This window comes from Mytilus trossulus, unplaced genomic scaffold, assembly GCF_036588685.1.
Source record: "Mytilus trossulus isolate FHL-02 unplaced genomic scaffold, PNRI_Mtr1.1.1.hap1 h1tg000070l__unscaffolded, whole genome shotgun sequence".
In the NCBI taxonomy this organism is placed as follows: Eukaryota; Metazoa; Mollusca; class Bivalvia; order Mytilida; family Mytilidae; genus Mytilus; species Mytilus trossulus.
In genome coordinates, this window is record NW_026963294.1 from 1,400,321 (window position 1) to 1,417,615 (window position 17,295).

Here is a 17,295-nt window from a genome sequence, read left to right on the forward strand (position 1 = left end):
AAATTCACGAACTTTCCCTTAAAGGGGCAGCAACCCAATAAAGGGTTGTCTGATTCGTCTAAAAATTTCAGGGCAGATAGATGAACATTTATACCCCATGTCAGATTTGCCTTACATGCTTTTGTTTCAGAGATATAAGCCTTAAACTGCATTTTACCTCTATGTTCTATTTTTAGCCATGTCGGCCATGTTGGTTGGCAGGTGGTCATCGAACACATTTTTTAAACAAGATACCCTAATAATGATTGTGGCCAGGTTTGTTTAAATTTGGCTCAGTAGTTTCAGAGGAGAAGATTTTTGTAAAAGTAAACGACGACAGACGAGGGACGCCAGGTGATAAGAAAACTGTGTTCATTCATTAAGTGTTTTAATAAAAAGGTTAGTCCCTCAATGTAAACGTAAAACACCATATTTAGTTTAACTTTTTATTATACATGCAGGGATCTCCATGGATGAAAATGGAACGATGGTGGGACTTTCACCAGCATCATAAACCGTATCTACGCCGTACAGTGTAGCGCAATCGAAAGTATTTCATCCCTCCACATACGGATAGGTAGACATGCTAATTCATTGCTTATTTAAATTATATTTATTTGAATTTTAAATATTATATATAGGTATATATATTTTCAATAATTGCCGTTTGTAACCCTTCAAAGGCCAAGCCCTCATGCCCCCTCCCTTACCCTTGGTCGAGAATGACCAATAGCTATCACGAAGGTCCTCACGTAGTTTTCTTGCTATTTTTGGTAATTGTTATGGGGGTTAAAAATCATGTGGAGCTTATTTTTCACGGACACTGTCAAATTTTGAAGTCATGAACCCAGTACAGGTATGGCTGGTTTGCAGCAACGACAAAACGAGTTGTACGGGTTATATAAAAGGTTAAAAAGATTTGTAAAGCAAACGTTGTAAAATGAAAAGGTTTTTAATGACTTTATTTAGCAAATCCATGCTATGCAACATGTTAACTGGACCCCTTCTGTTGTTTCAATCTTATCTACACAAACCAGCGGCAGCGGGTGGCCAGTTAATGCAACATGCTCTTTTGAGTCTGAATAGAAACGGGAAACGCTGATGTATCAATTTGATTGTAAACTGCGAAATGAATTCGGAATTACAATACGATATTTCTTTACAGGAAATATTAAAAGTTTTAATTTTAAACTTTTAAAGTAATTATATATTATCGTTACAATACAGCAGTACTCGAGTTATTTGCGATGAAATAATAATTACTGTTTTACGTCTTATTTTGAACTTCTTAAAAAGGGGGATGCTGATTGCGTAAGTCAAAATAAAAACACGTGTTCGACTTGATAAACTTTGTAACTGGATTATTAATTTATTTATTTAATCTGAATTATCATAAGCATTTGCGGAAACTTAGTTAAATAATTCGACAAGTGAATCGTCTATCTTCAGATAATATTCTCCTGTCTGGTTTGTTGATCTACCTGTACAAGCTCAGGTACAAGTGATTAACGATCTTAATCCGGATATCCCTTAGGCGTTAGAACTGTATTGGATTATACTATTAAAAAAGCCTGAGGGTTATGCAATTACATGCATTTAATTATAATTGCTAAAAAAAATGGCGTCAGGCTTTAAAAAAAATCACACTTTTGAACGATGGCGCGAGTCATTTAACGATGCCGCAAGACATTTGAACGATGGAGGGGGGCCATCGTTAAACAGGCCATGGAGATCCCTGACATGTATGTCATCATAAAGTTGTATTTCATCTTTTTACCCTTAACTATTGTATTTGTACTTATATTTTAATTGTACTCTGTTGACTTGTATTTATATTGTAATTGTACTCTGTTAGCTTGTATTTATATTGTAATTGTACTCTGTTGGCTTGTATTTATATTGTAATTGTACTCTGTTGACTTGTATTTATATTGTAATTGTACTCTGTTGGCTTGTATTTATATTGTAGTTGTACTCTGTTGACTTGTATTTATTTTGTAATTGTACTCTGTTGGCTTGTATTCTTACAGTAATTGTACTCTGTTGGCTTGTATTTATACAGTAATTGTACTCTGTTGGCTTGTATTTATATTGTAAATGTACTTTGTTGGCTTGTATTTATATTGTAATTGTACTATGTTGACTTGTATTTATATTGTAATTGTACTCTGTTGGCTTGTATTTATATTGTAATCTGTTGGCTTGTATTTATATTGTAATTGTACTCTGTTGGCTTGTATTTATATTGTAGTTGTACTCTGTTGACTTGTATTTATATTGTAATTGTACTCTGTTGGCTTGTATTTATACAGTAATTGTACTCTGTTGGCTTGTATTTATATTGTAAATGTACTTTGTTGGCTTGTACTTATATTGTAATTGTAATCTGTTGACTTGTATTTATATTGTAATTGTACTATGTTGACTTGTATTTATATTGTAATTGTACTCTGTTGGCTTGTATTTATATTGTACTTGTACTCTGTTGGCTTGTATTTATATTGTAATTGTACTCTGTTGACTTGTATTTATATTGTTATTGTACTTTCTCTGTTGGCTTGTATTTATATTGTAATTGTACTCTGTTGACTTGTATTTATATTGTTATTGTACTTTCTCTGTTGGCTTGTATTTATATTGTAATTGTTCTCTGTTGACTTGTATTTATATTGTAATTGTACTCTGCTGACTTGTATTTATATTGTAATTGTACTCTGTTGACTTGTATTTATATTGTAGTTGTACTCTGTTGGCTTGTATTTATACAGTAATTGTACTCTGTTGGCTTGTATTTATATTGTAAATGTACTTTGTTGGCTTGTATTTATATTGTAATTGTACTCTGTTGACTTGTATTTATATTGTAATTGTACTATGTTGACTTGTATTTATATTTTAATTGAACTCTGTTGGCTTGTATTTATATTGTAATTGTACTCTGTTGACTTGTATTTATATTGTAATTGTACTCTGTTGGCTTGTATTTATATTGTAATTGTACTCTGTTGACTTGTATTTATATTGTTATTGTACTCTCTTGACTTGTATTTATATTGTAATTGTACTCTGTTGGCTTGTTTTTATATTGTAATCTGTTGGCTTGTATTTATATTGTAATTGTACTCTGTTGGCTTGTATTTATATTTTTATTGTACTCTGTTGACTTGTATTTATATTGTAATTGTACTCTGCTGACTTGTATTTATATTGTAATTGTACTCTGCTGACTTGTATTTATTTTGTAATTGTACTCTGTTGGCTTGTATTCTTACAGTAATTGTACTCTGTTGGCTTGTATTTATACAGTAATTGTACTCTGTTGGCTTGTATTTATATTGTAAATGTACTTTGTTGACTTGTATTTATATTGTAATTGTACTATGTTGACTTGTATTTATATTTTAATTGAACTCTGTTGGCTTGTATTTATATTGTAATTGTACTCTGTTGACTTGTATTTATATTGTAATTGTACTCTGTTGGCTTGTATTTATATTGTAATTGTACTCTGTTGACTTGTATTTATATTGTTATTGTACTCTCTTGACTTGTATTTATATTGTAATTGTACTCTGTTGGCTTGTTTTTATATTGTAATCTGTTGGCTTGTATTTATATTGTAATTGTACTCTGTTGGCTTGTATTTATATTGTAATTGTACTCTGTTGACTTGTATTTATATTGTAATTGTACTCTGTTGGCTTGTATTTATATTGTAGTTGTACTCTGTTGACTTGTATTTATTTTGTAATTGTACTCTGTTGGCTTGTATTCTTACAGTAATTGTACTCTGTTGGCTTGTATTTATACAGTAATTGTACTCTGTTGGCTTGTATTTATATTGTAAATGTACTTTGTTGGCTTGTATTTATATTGTAATTGTACTATGTTGACTTGTATTTATATTGTAATTGTACTCTGTTGGCTTGTATTTATATTGTAATCTGTTGGCTTGTATTTATATTGTAATTGTACTCTGTTGGCTTGTATTTATATTGTAGTTGTACTCTGTTGACTTGTATTTATATTGTAATTGTACTCTGTTGGCTTGTATTTATACAGTAATTGTACTCTGTTGGCTTGTATTTATATTGTAAATGTACTTTGTTGGCTTGTACTTATATTGTAATTGTAATCTGTTGACTTGTATTTATATTGTAATTGTACTATGTTGACTTGTATTTATATTGTAATTGTACTCTGTTGGCTTGTATTTATATTGTACTTGTACTCTGTTGGCTTGTATTTATATTGTAATTGTACTCTGTTGACTTGTATTTATATTGTTATTGTACTTTCTCTGTTGGCTTGTATTTATATTGTAATTGTACTCTGTTGACTTGTATTTATATTGTTATTGTACTTTCTCTGTTGGCTTGTATTTATATTGTAATTGTTCTCTGTTGACTTGTATTTATATTGTAATTGTACTCTGCTGACTTGTATTTATATTGTAATTGTACTCTGTTGACTTGTATTTATATTGTAGTTGTACTCTGTTGGCTTGTATTTATACAGTAATTGTACTCTGTTGGCTTGTATTTATATTGTAAATGTACTTTGTTGGCTTGTATTTATATTGTAATTGTACTCTGTTGACTTGTATTTATATTGTAATTGTACTATGTTGACTTGTATTTATATTTTAATTGAACTCTGTTGGCTTGTATTTATATTGTAATTGTACTCTGTTGACTTGTATTTATATTGTAATTGTACTCTGTTGGCTTGTATTTATATTGTAATTGTACTCTGTTGACTTGTATTTATATTGTTATTGTACTCTCTTGACTTGTATTTATATTGTAATTGTACTCTGTTGGCTTGTTTTTATATTGTAATCTGTTGGCTTGTATTTATATTGTAATTGTACTCTGTTGGCTTGTATTTATATTTTTATTGTACTCTGTTGACTTGTATTTATATTGTAATTGTACTCTGTTGGCTTGTATTTATATTGTAATTGTACTCTGTTGACTTGTATTTATATTGTAATTGTACTCTGTTGGCATATTGTTATTGTACTTTCTCTGTTGGCTTGTATTTATATTGTAATTGTTCTCTGTTGGCTTGTATTTATATTGTAATTGTACTCTGTTGACTTGTATTTATATTGTAATTGTACTCTGTTGACTTGTATTTATATTGTAATTGTACACTGTTGGCTTGTATTTATATTGTTATTGTACTCTGTTGGCTTGTATTTATATTGTAATTGTACTTTCTCTGTTGGCTTGTATTTATATTGTAATTGTACTTTCTCTGTTGGCTTGTATTTATATTGTAATTGTACTCTGTTGGCTTGTATTTATATTGTAATTGTACTCTGTTGGCTTGTATTTATATTGTTATTGTACTCTGTTGACTTGTATTTATATTGTAATTGTACTATGTTGACTTGTATTTATATTGTTATTGTACTCTGTTGACTTGTATTTATATTGTAATTGTACTATGTTGACTTGTATTTATATTGTTATTGTACTCTGTTGACTTGTATTTATATTGTTATTGTACTTTCTCTGTTGGCTTGTATTTATATTGTAATTGTTCTCTGTTGACTTGTATTCATATTGTAATTGTACTCTGTTGGCTTGTATTTATATTGTAATTGTACTCTGTTGGCTTGTATTTATATTGTAATTGTACTCTGTTGGCTTGTATTTATATTGTAATTGTACTCTGTTGGCTTGTATTTATATTGTTATTGTACTTTCTCTGTTGGCTTGTATTTATATTGTAGTTGTTCTCTGTTGACTTGTATTCATATTGTAATTGTACTCTGTTGACTTGTATTTATATTGTAATTGTACTCTGTTGGCTTGTATTTATATTATAATTGTACTCTGTTGGCTTGTATTTATATTGTAATTGTTCTCTGTTGACTTGTATTTATATTGTAATTGTACTCTGCTGACTTGTATTTATATTATAATTGTACTCTGTTGGCTTGTATTTATATTGTAATTGTACTCTGCTGACTTGTATTTATATTGTAATTGTACTCTGCTGACTTGTATTTATATTATAATTGTACTCTGTTGGCTTGTATTTATATTGTAATTGTACTCTGCTGACTTGTATTTATATTATAATTGTACTCTGTTGACTTGTATTTATATTGTAATTGTACTCTGCTGACTTGTATTTATATTATAATTGTACTCTGTTGGCTTGTATTTATATTGTAATTGTACTCTGCTGACTTGTATTTATATTATAATTGTACTCTGTTGGCTTGTATTTATATTGTAATTGTACTCTGCTGACTTGTATTTATATTATAATTGTACTCTGTTGGCTTGTATTTATATTGTAATTGTACTCTGCTGACTTGTATTTATATTATAATTGTACTCTGTTGACTTGTATTTATATTGTAATTGTACTCTGCTGACTTGTATTTATATTATAATTGTACTCTGTTGGCTTGTATTTATATTGTAATTGTACTCTGCTGACTTGTATTTATATTATAATTGTACTCTGTTGGCTTGTATTTATATTGTAATTGTACTCTGCTGACTTGTATTTATATTATAATTGTACTCTGTTGGCTTGTATTTATATTGTAATTGTACTCTGCTGACTTGTATTTATATTATAATTGTACTCTGTTGGCTTGTATTTATATTGTAATTGTACTCTGTTGACTTGTATTTATATTGTAATTGTACTCTGTTGGCTTGTATTTATATTGTACTTGTACTCTGTTGGCTTGTATTTATATTGTAATTGTACTCTGTTGACTTGTATTTATATTGTTATTGTACTTTCTCTGTTGGCTTGTATTTATATTGTAATTGTACTCTGTTGACTTGTATTTATATTGTTATTGTACTTTCTCTGTTGGCTTGTATTTATATTGTAATTGTTCTCTGTTGACTTGTATTTATATTGTAATTGTACTCTGCTGACTTGTATTTATATTGTAATTGTACTCTGTTGACTTGTATTTATATTGTAGTTGTACTCTGTTGGCTTGTATTTATACAGTAATTGTACTCTGTTGGCTTGTATTTATATTGTAAATGTACTTTGTTGGCTTGTATTTATATTGTAATTGTACTCTGTTGACTTGTATTTATATTGTAATTGTACTATGTTGACTTGTATTTATATTTTAATTGAACTCTGTTGGCTTGTATTTATATTGTAATTGTACTCTGTTGACTTGTATTTATATTGTAATTGTACTCTGTTGGCTTGTATTTATATTGTAATTGTACTCTGTTGACTTGTATTTATATTGTTATTGTACTCTCTTGACTTGTATTTATATTGTAATTGTACTCTGTTGGCTTGTTTTTATATTGTAATCTGTTGGCTTGTATTTATATTGTAATTGTACTCTGTTGGCTTGTATTTATATTTTTATTGTACTCTGTTGACTTGTATTTATATTGTAATTGTACTCTGTTGGCTTGTATTTATATTGTAATTGTACTCTGTTGACTTGTATTTATATTGTAATTGTACTCTGTTGGCATATTGTTATTGTACTTTCTCTGTTGGCTTGTATTTATATTGTAATTGTTCTCTGTTGGCTTGTATTTATATTGTAATTGTACTCTGTTGACTTGTATTTATATTGTAATTGTACTCTGTTGACTTGTATTTATATTGTAATTGTACTCTGTTGGCTTGTATTTATATTGTTATTGTACTCTGTTGGCTTGTATTTATATTGTAATTGTACTTTCTCTGTTGGCTTGTATTTATATTGTAATTGTACTTTCTCTGTTGGCTTGTATTTATATTGTAATTGTACTCTGTTGGCTTGTATTTATATTGTAATTGTACTCTGTTGGCTTGTATTTATATTGTTATTGTACTCTGTTGACTTGTATTTATATTGTAATTGTACTATGTTGACTTGTATTTATATTGTTATTGTACTCTGTTGACTTGTATTTATATTGTAATTGTACTATGTTGACTTGTATTTATATTGTTATTGTACTCTGTTGACTTGTATTTATATTGTTATTGTACTTTCTCTGTTGGCTTGTATTTATATTGTAATTGTTCTCTGTTGGCTTGTATTCATATTGTAATTGTACTCTGTTGGCTTGTATTTATATTGTAATTGTACTCTGTTGGCTTGTATTTATATTGTAATTGTACTCTGTTGGCTTGTATTTATATTGTAATTGTACTCTGTTGGCTTGTATTTATATTGTTATTGTACTTTCTCTGTTGGCTTGTATTTATATTGTAGTTGTTCTCTGTTGACTTGTATTCATATTGTAATTGTACTCTGTTGACTTGTATTCATATTGGAATTGTACTCTGTTGGCTTGTATTTATATTGTAATTGTACTCTGTTGGCTTGTATTTATATTGTAATTGTACTCTGTTGACTTGTATTTATATTGTAATTGTACTCTGTTGGCTTGTATTTATATTGTAATTGTACTCTGTTGACTTGTATTTATATTGTAATTGTACTCTGCTGACTTGTATTTATATTGTAATTGTACTCTGTTGGCTTGTATTTATATTGTAATTGTACTCTGTTGGCTTGTATTTATATTGTAATTGTACTCTGTTGGCTTGTATTTATATTATAATTGTACTCTGTTGGCTTGTATTTATATTGTAATTGTTCTCTGTTGACTTGTATTTATATTGTAATTGTACTCTGCTGACTTGTATTTATATTATAATTGTACTCTGTTGGCTTGTATTTATATTGTAATTGTACTCTGCTGACTTGTATTTATATTGTAATTGTACTCTGCTGACTTGTATTTATATTATAATTGTACTCTGTTGGCTTGTATTTATATTGTAATTGTACTCTGCTGACTTGTATTTATATTATAATTGTACTCTGTTGACTTGTATTTATATTGTAATTGTACTCTGCTGACTTGTATTTATATTATAATTGTACTCTGTTGGCTTGTATTTATATTGTAATTGTACTCTGCTGACTTGTATTTATATTATAATTGTACTCTGTTGGCTTGTATTTATATTGTAATTGTACTCTGCTGACTTGTATTTATATTATAATTGTACTCTGTTGGCTTGTATTTATATTGTAATTGTACTCTGCTGACTTGTATTTATATTATAATTGTACTCTGTTGGCTTGTATTTATATTGTAATTGTACTCTGCTGACTTGTATTTATATTATAATTGTACTCTGTTGGCTTGTATTTATATTGTAATTGTACTCTGCTGACTTGTATTCATATTATAATTGTACTCTGTTGGCTTGTATTTATATTGTAATTGTACTCTGCTGACTTGTATTTATATTATAATTGTACTCTGTTGGCTTGTATTTATATTGTAATTGTACTCTGCTGACTTGTATTTATATTATAATTGTACTCTGTTGGCTTGTATTTATATTGTAATTGTACTCTGCTGACTTGTATTTATATTATAATTGTACTCTGTTGGCTTGTATTTATATTGTAATTGTACTCTGTTGACTTGTATTTATATTGTAATTGTACTCTGTTGGCTTGTATTTATATTGTACTTGTACTCTGTTGGCTTGTATTTATATTGTAATTGTACTCTGTTGACTTGTATTTATATTGTAATTGTACTCTGCTGACTTGTATTTATATTATAATTGTACTCTGTTGGCTTGTATTTATATTGTAATTGTACTCTGCTGACTTGTATTTATATTGTAATTGTACTCTGCTGACTTGTATTTATATTATAATTGTACTCTGTTGGCTTGTATTTATATTGTAATTGTACTCTGCTGACTTGTATTTATATTATAATTGTACTCTGTTGGCTTGTATTTATATTGTAATTGTACTCTGCTGACTTGTATTTATATTATAATTGTACTCTGTTGGCTTGTATTTATATTGTAATTGTACTCTGTTGACTTGTATTTATATTGTAATTGTACTCTGTTGGCTTGTATTTATATTGTACTTGTACTCTGTTGGCTTGTATTTATATTGTAATTGTTCTCTGTTGACTTGTATTTATATTGTAATTGTACTCTGTTGACTTGTATTTATATTGTAATTGTACTCTGTTGGCTTGTATTTATATTGTACTTGTACTCTGTTGGCTTGTATTTATATTGTAATTGTACTCTGTTGACTTGTATTTATATTGTTATTGTACTTTCTCTGTTGGCTTGTATTTATATTGTAATTGTACTCTGTTGACTTGTATTTATATTGTTATTGTACTTTCTCTGTTGGCTTGTATTTATATTGTAATTGTTCTCTGATGACTTGTATTTATATTGTAATTGTACTCTGCTGACTTGTATTTATATTATAATTGTACTCTGTTGGCTTGTATTTATATTGTAATTGTACTCTGCTGACTTGTATTTATATTATAATTGTACTCTGTTGGCTTGTATTTATATTGTAATTGTACTCTGCTGACTTGTATTTATATTATAATTGTACTCTGTTGACTTGTATTTATATTGTAATTGTACTCTGCTGACTTGTATTTATATTATAATTGTACTCTGTTGGCTTGTATTTATATTGTAATTGTACTCTGCTGACTTGTATTTATATTATAATTGTACTCTGTTGGCTTGTATTTATATTGTAATTGTACTCTGCTGACTTGTATTTATATTATAATTGTACTCTGTTGGCTTGTATTTATATTGTAATTGTACTCTGCTGACTTGTATTTATATTATAATTGTACTCTGTTGACTTGTATTTATATTGTAATTGTACTCTGCTGACTTGTATTTATATTATAATTGTACTCTGTTGGCTTGTATTTATATTGTAATTGTACTCTGCTGACTTGTATTTATATTATAATTGTACTCTGTTGGCTTGTATTTATATTGTAATTGTACTCTGCTGACTTGTATTTATATTATAATTGTACTCTGTTGGCTTGTATTTATATTGTAATTGTACTCTGCTGACTTGTATTTATATTATAATTGTACTCTGTTGGCTTGTATTTATATTGTAATTGTACTCTGCTGACTTGTATTTATATTATAATTGTACTCTGCTGACTTGTATTTATATTATAATTGTACTCTGTTGGCTTGTATTTATATTGTAATTGTACTCTGCTGACTTGTATTTATATTATAATTGTACTCTGTTGGCTTGTATTTATTTTGTAATTGTACTCTGCTGACTTGTATTTATATTATAATTGTACTCTGTTGGCTTGTATTTATATTGTAATTGTACTCTGCTGACTTGTATTTATATTATAATTGTACTCTGTTGACTTGTATTTATATTGTAATTGTACTCTGCTGACTTGTATTTATATTATAATTGTACTCTGTTGGCTTGTATTTATATTGTAATTGTACTCTGCTGACTTGTATTTATATTATAATTGTACTCTGTTGGCTTGTATTTATATTGTAATTGTACTCTGCTGACTTGTATTTATATTATAATTGTACTCTGTTGGCTTGTATTTATATTGTAATTGTACTCTGCTGACTTGTATTTATATTATAATTGTACTCTGCTGACTTGTATTTATATTATAATTGTACTCTGTTGGCTTGTATTTATATTGTAATTGTACTCTGCTGACTTGTATTTATATTATAATTGTACTCTGTTGGCTTGTATTTATATTGTAATTGTACTCTGTTGGCTTGTATTTATATTATAATTGTACTCTGTTGGCTTGTATTTATATTGTAATTGTACTCTGCTGACTTGTATTTATATTATAATTGTACTCTGCTGACTTGTATTTATATTATAATTGTACTCTGTTGGCTTGTATTTATATTGTAATTGTACTCTGCTGACTTGTATTTATATTATAATTGTACTCTGTTGGCTTGTATTTATATTGTAATTGTACTCTGCTGACTTGTATTTATATTATAATTGTACTCTGCTGACTTGTATTTATATTATAATTGTACTCTGTTGGCTTGTATTTATATTGTAATTGTACTCTGCTGACTTGTATTTATATTATAATTGTACTCTGTTGGCTTGTATTTATATTGTAATTGTTCTCTGTTGACTTGTATTTATATTATAATTGTACTCTGCTGACTTGTATTTATATTATAATTGTACTCTGTTGGCTTGTATTTATATTGTTATTGTACTCTGCTGACTTGTATTTATATTGTAATTGTACTCTGTTGACTTGTATTTATATTGTTATTGTACTCTGCTGACTTGTATTTATATTGTAATTGTACTCTGTTGGCTTGTATTTATATTGTAATTGTACTCTGTTGACTTGTATTTATATTGTTATTGTACTCTGCTGACTTGTATTTATATTGTAATTGTACTCTGTTGACTTGTATTTATATTGTAATTGTACTCTGTTGACTTGTATTAAGTTTTTAGAGAATAAAGTATCTGTCTTATATGGTTGAAACTGAATGTTACCTTTTTTGTTTTCACCCAAGGACTGCATCCTTGATCTAGTAACCATTTTGTTACATCAATCCCTCCATACTGAGCAGCCCAATGTAAAGCTGTTTGTCCATCCTATGACAATATAAAATATAAACATGTTAAAGTTGTGGGATAATATATCAAGAGAGGAGTCAAACAATTTATCAAAATGTAAGAAATATTACATTGGCTAAAAAAATAAACAATTATACTTATGTAAACTGATAAATGGTAGATTAAAATATATAAACTAAAGAATATTTTCTAATTAAGTTCAACAAAACAAGTAAAAAAATAGTAAACTCTTAATTATATAAGTATAACAAGTTAAATAAAAGCAAGTATTTGTTGTCCATTTAACATGTATGATTAACAACATGATTTTATGTTGATTCTGTAGAATGATCAAAGATGAAAAAAAAACTTTTTTCAAGAAACATTAAAACGAGTTAAATTTTCTGATTCAGTACGAAGAGACAAGAAAAATAAGACCCCACTTTATATAATTCTGTCAAGCATTTGTTATTTTTAAAAGATGTTTTACATTAGATCTGTAGAATTAACATTATCTGACTAAACATGTTAACACAACTTGTTCTCATCAACTTCTCATTAAAATCAAATGTTAACAAAATATTTTTTCGTCAGGAAACAAAATAAAACCTTTACTATCTGATTCAGTTCTGTGTTACGAATAAAATGAGACCCCACTTTATATAATTCTAACAAATATTTGTTGTCCATTAAACCTGTCTGATTAACAACATGATTTTGTGTAGATTCTGTATAAAGTGATGTTTGGTCAGAGTAAGGTGATTATATCTATCATTACCCTGTCTGTGGCCTCTAACTGACTGCCGTGACTGACAAGGAACGTCACCACCTCCAGGTGTCCTCCCATAGCGGCAAACATTAATGGTGTCCTTCCATACTGTAATATCAACATATAACAGACATCAAAACTTGTGTCATAAACTGGACAATGTTGTGTAATAAATATAAACAAAATATATATCACATGAATCAGTGGTCAAAACTGAATAAAATGACCAGTCACACTTGTATTTATATTCTACATAAACAACAAATAAACAACATGTTTTATTGTGAGATGTCAGAACTTCCATCAGAACTGTCAGGTTAAAAAAAAAACTTTTTTCAAGAAACATAAACAATATTTATATCAATGGACTCAGCTGGACAAGACAATTAAAATGAGACCCCACTTTATATAATTCTATCAAATATTTGTTGTCCATTAAACCCCTCTGATTAACAATGATTTAGTAGAATGATCAAAGTTAAAAAAAAACTTTTTTCAAAAAACATTAAAACAAGTTATATTTTCTGATTCAGTACGAAGAGACAAGAAAAATAAGACCCCACTTTATATAATTCTGTCAAGTATTTGTTATTTTTAAAAGATATTTTACATTAGATCTGTAGAATTAACATTATCTGACTAAAGATGTTAACACAACTTGTTCTCATCAACTTCTCGTTAAAATCAGATGTTTATAAACTAATTTTTTGTCAGGAAACAAAATAAAACCTTTACTATCTGATTCTGTTCTGTGTTACGAATAAAATGAGACCCCACTTTATATAATTCTAACAAATATTTGTTGTCCATTAAATCTGTCTGATTAACAACATGATTTTGTGTAGATTCTGTATAAAGCGGTGTTTGGTCAGAGTAAAGTGATTATATCTATCATTACCGGGTCTGTAGCCTCTAACTGACTGCCGTGACTGATGAGGTACGTCACCACCTCCAGGTGTCCTCTCTCAGCGGCAAACATTAATGGTGTCCTTCCCCACTGTAATATCAACATATAACAGACATCAAAACTTGTGTCATAAACTGGACAATGTTGTGTAATAAATATAAACAAAATATATATCACATGAATCAATGGTCAAAACTCAATAAAATGACCAGTCACACTTGTATTTATATTCTACATAAACAACAAATAAACAACATGTTTTATTGTGAGATGTCAGAACTTCCATCAGAACTGTCAGGTTAAAAAAAAAAAAATTTCAAGAAACATTTAAACGAGTTATATTTTCTGATTCAGTACGAAGAGACAAGAAAAATAAGACCCCACTTTATATAATTCTGTCAAGTCTTTGTTATTTTTAAAAGATGTTTTACATTAGATCTGTAGAATTAACATTATCTGATTAAAGATGTTAACACAACTTGTTCTCATCAACTTCTCATTAAAATCAGATATTAACAAAATAATTTTTCGTCAGGAAACAAAATAAAACCTTTACTATCTGATTCTGTTCTGTTTTACTAAAAAAATGAGACCCCACTTTATATAATTCTAACAAATATTTGTTGTCTATTAAACTTGTCTGATTAACAACATGATTTTGTGTAGATTCTGTATAAAGCGGTGTTTGGTCAGAGTAAAGTGATTATATCTATCATTACCTCGTCTGTGGTCTCTAACTGACTGCCGTGACTGAGAAGGTACGTCACCACCTCCAGGTGTCCTCCCCGAGCGGCAAACATTAATGGTGTCTGTCCTCCCTGTAATATCAACATATAACAGACATCAAAACTTGTGTCATAAACTGAACAATGTTGTGTAATAAATATAAACAAAATATATATCAAATGAATCAGTGGTCAAAACTCAATAAAATGACCAGTCACACTTTTATTTATATTCTACATAAACAACAAATAAACAACATGTTTTATTGTGAGATGTCAGAACTTCCATCAGAAATGTCAGGTTAAAAAAAATCTTTTTTCAAGAAATGTTAACAATATTTATATCAATGGACTCAGCTGGACAAGACAATTAAAATGAGACCCCACTTTATATAATTCTAACAAATATTTGTTGTCCATTAAATCTGTCTGTCTGATTAACATGATAAAGAAGAAAAGTTAAAAAAAAAAAACTTTTTTCAAGAAACATTAAAACGAGTTATATTTTCTGATTCATTACAAAGAGACAGGAAAAATAAGACCCCACTTTATATAATTCTGTCAAGTATTTGTTATTTTTTAAAAATGTTTTACATTAGATCTGTAGAATTAACATTATCTGACTAAAGATGTTTAAAAAACACAACTTGTTCTCTTCAACTTCTTATTAAAATCAGATGTTTACAAAATAATGTTTTGTCAAGAAACAAAATAAAACCTATACTAACTGATTCAGTTCTCTGTTACGAATAAAATGAGACCCCACTTTATATAATTCTATCAAATGTTTGTTATTAAATCTGTCTGATTAACAATGATGAATGAGCAAAATTAAAAAAAAATCATTTCAAGAAAAGAAAAAAACGAGTTATATTTTCTAAGTCAGATTAATGAGACAGGAAAAATAAGACCCCACTTTATATAATTCTAACAAGTATTTAATGCCCATTACACCTGTCGATTAACAGTATTTTGTGTTGATTCAGAATAAAAGCTTAAAAAGAATTCAGTGGTATTTCCATGTAAAATGTTTGTGTGGAATATAAGTGAAGAACTTCAATAAGCCATGTTTTTACTTTTTGTTTGCGTTGCCTATAAGGGAGCTACCATTTGATTTTGATGGGGGGGCTAGGATGAAATTTGAAAAAAATAGGCAGGACAGGAGTTTTGAGTAAAACAAAAAGGCAGGATGAGATGAGACACTTGCAAATAGTCAGGACGACGATTTAGGTAAAAAAAAAAGTCAGATTAAACTAAAAAAATAAGGCAGGACCGAACAGAGTGAAAAATAAAAAGGCAGGACAGAGATTACAGCTAAAAAAAAAAGCAGGACAAAATTTTTCATCCTAGCCCCCCCATAAAAATCAAATGGTAGCTCCCTAAATGTGATATGTCACATGTTTGTGAGCAGTAAAAGAGTGTCATTGCTATGTCACTTGTTGGTGTTGAGTGTAAGAGTGTCATTGCTATGCCACATATTGGGGTTGAGTATACGTTTTGATTGGTATGTCACATATTGGTGTTGAGTATAAGAGTGTGATTGCTATGTCACATGTTGGAGCTGAGTATAAGAGTGTTATTGCTACAATGTGCTATGCCACATGTTGGAGCTGAGTAAAGAGTGTTATTGCTACAATGTGCTATGCCACATGTTGGAGCTGAGTAAAGAGTGTTATTGCTACAATGTGCTATGCCACATGTTGGAGCTGAGTAAAGAGTGTTATTGCTACAATGTGCTATGCCACATGTTTCTGTTAAATATAAGAGTGGTATGGTTACATGATGGTGTTGAGTATAATAGTGTCATTGCTATGTCACATGTTTGTGTTGAGTTCAAGAGTGTCAATGGTATGGTATATGATTGTGTTGAGTATAAGTATCATTGCTATGTGACATGTTGGTGTTGAGTATAAGAGTGTCAGTGATATGTCACATGTTGGTGTAAAGGAAAAGAGAGTCATGGCTAGGTCAAATGATGGTGTTTAGTAAAACAGTGTCATGGCTAGGTCAAATGATGATGTTTAGTAAAACAGTGTCAGTGCTATGCAGATGTTGGTGCTGAGGATAAGCATGTCATGGTTATGTCACATGTTGGTGTTGAGTATAAGAGTGTCATTGCTATTTCACATGTTGGAGTTGAGTATAAGAGTGTTATTGCTATGTCAGGTTGGTGTTGAGTATCAAATAGTGGTTATTGTAATGTCACATGTTAGTTTTAGTATGTCATCGCTATGTCACATGTTACCAGGTTACCCATGTCATGCTTGGTACAGGAGTGGTAAATATATGTTGTTCAGTACAGGAGTGATTATTGTATGTGGTAAGATCAGATGTGACATGTCATGTTCAGTGCGAAGTGGTAATTGAATGTTGTATGATCAGGTGTCCCATGTCATGTTCAGTCCAAGAGTGGTGAAGGTATGTTATATGATCAGGTGTCACATGTCATGTTCAGTACAGGAGTGGTAAATGAATAATGTATGAT

General features: G+C 29.0%; 1 protein-coding gene across 1 annotated transcript in view; it reads right to left on the minus strand.

Moving 5' to 3' along the window:
* The window catches only part of LOC134699517 (protein fem-1 homolog C-like), a 70,776-nt gene extending 53,709 nt beyond the window's left edge, over positions 1-17,067 (minus strand). Inside the window, exons 1-5 of the mRNA XM_063561115.1 lie at positions 17,056-17,067; positions 14,805-14,903; positions 14,077-14,175; positions 13,188-13,286; positions 12,347-12,448 (exon numbers count right to left, since the gene is read on the minus strand). Of these exons, the coding sequence (XP_063417185.1) occupies positions 12,347-12,448; positions 13,188-13,286; positions 14,077-14,175; positions 14,805-14,903; positions 17,056-17,067 (411 nt within the window). The remainder of the gene's footprint in view (positions 1-12,346; positions 12,449-13,187; positions 13,287-14,076; positions 14,176-14,804; positions 14,904-17,055) is intronic.
* Between the last annotated feature and the right edge of the window lie 228 nt (positions 17,068-17,295).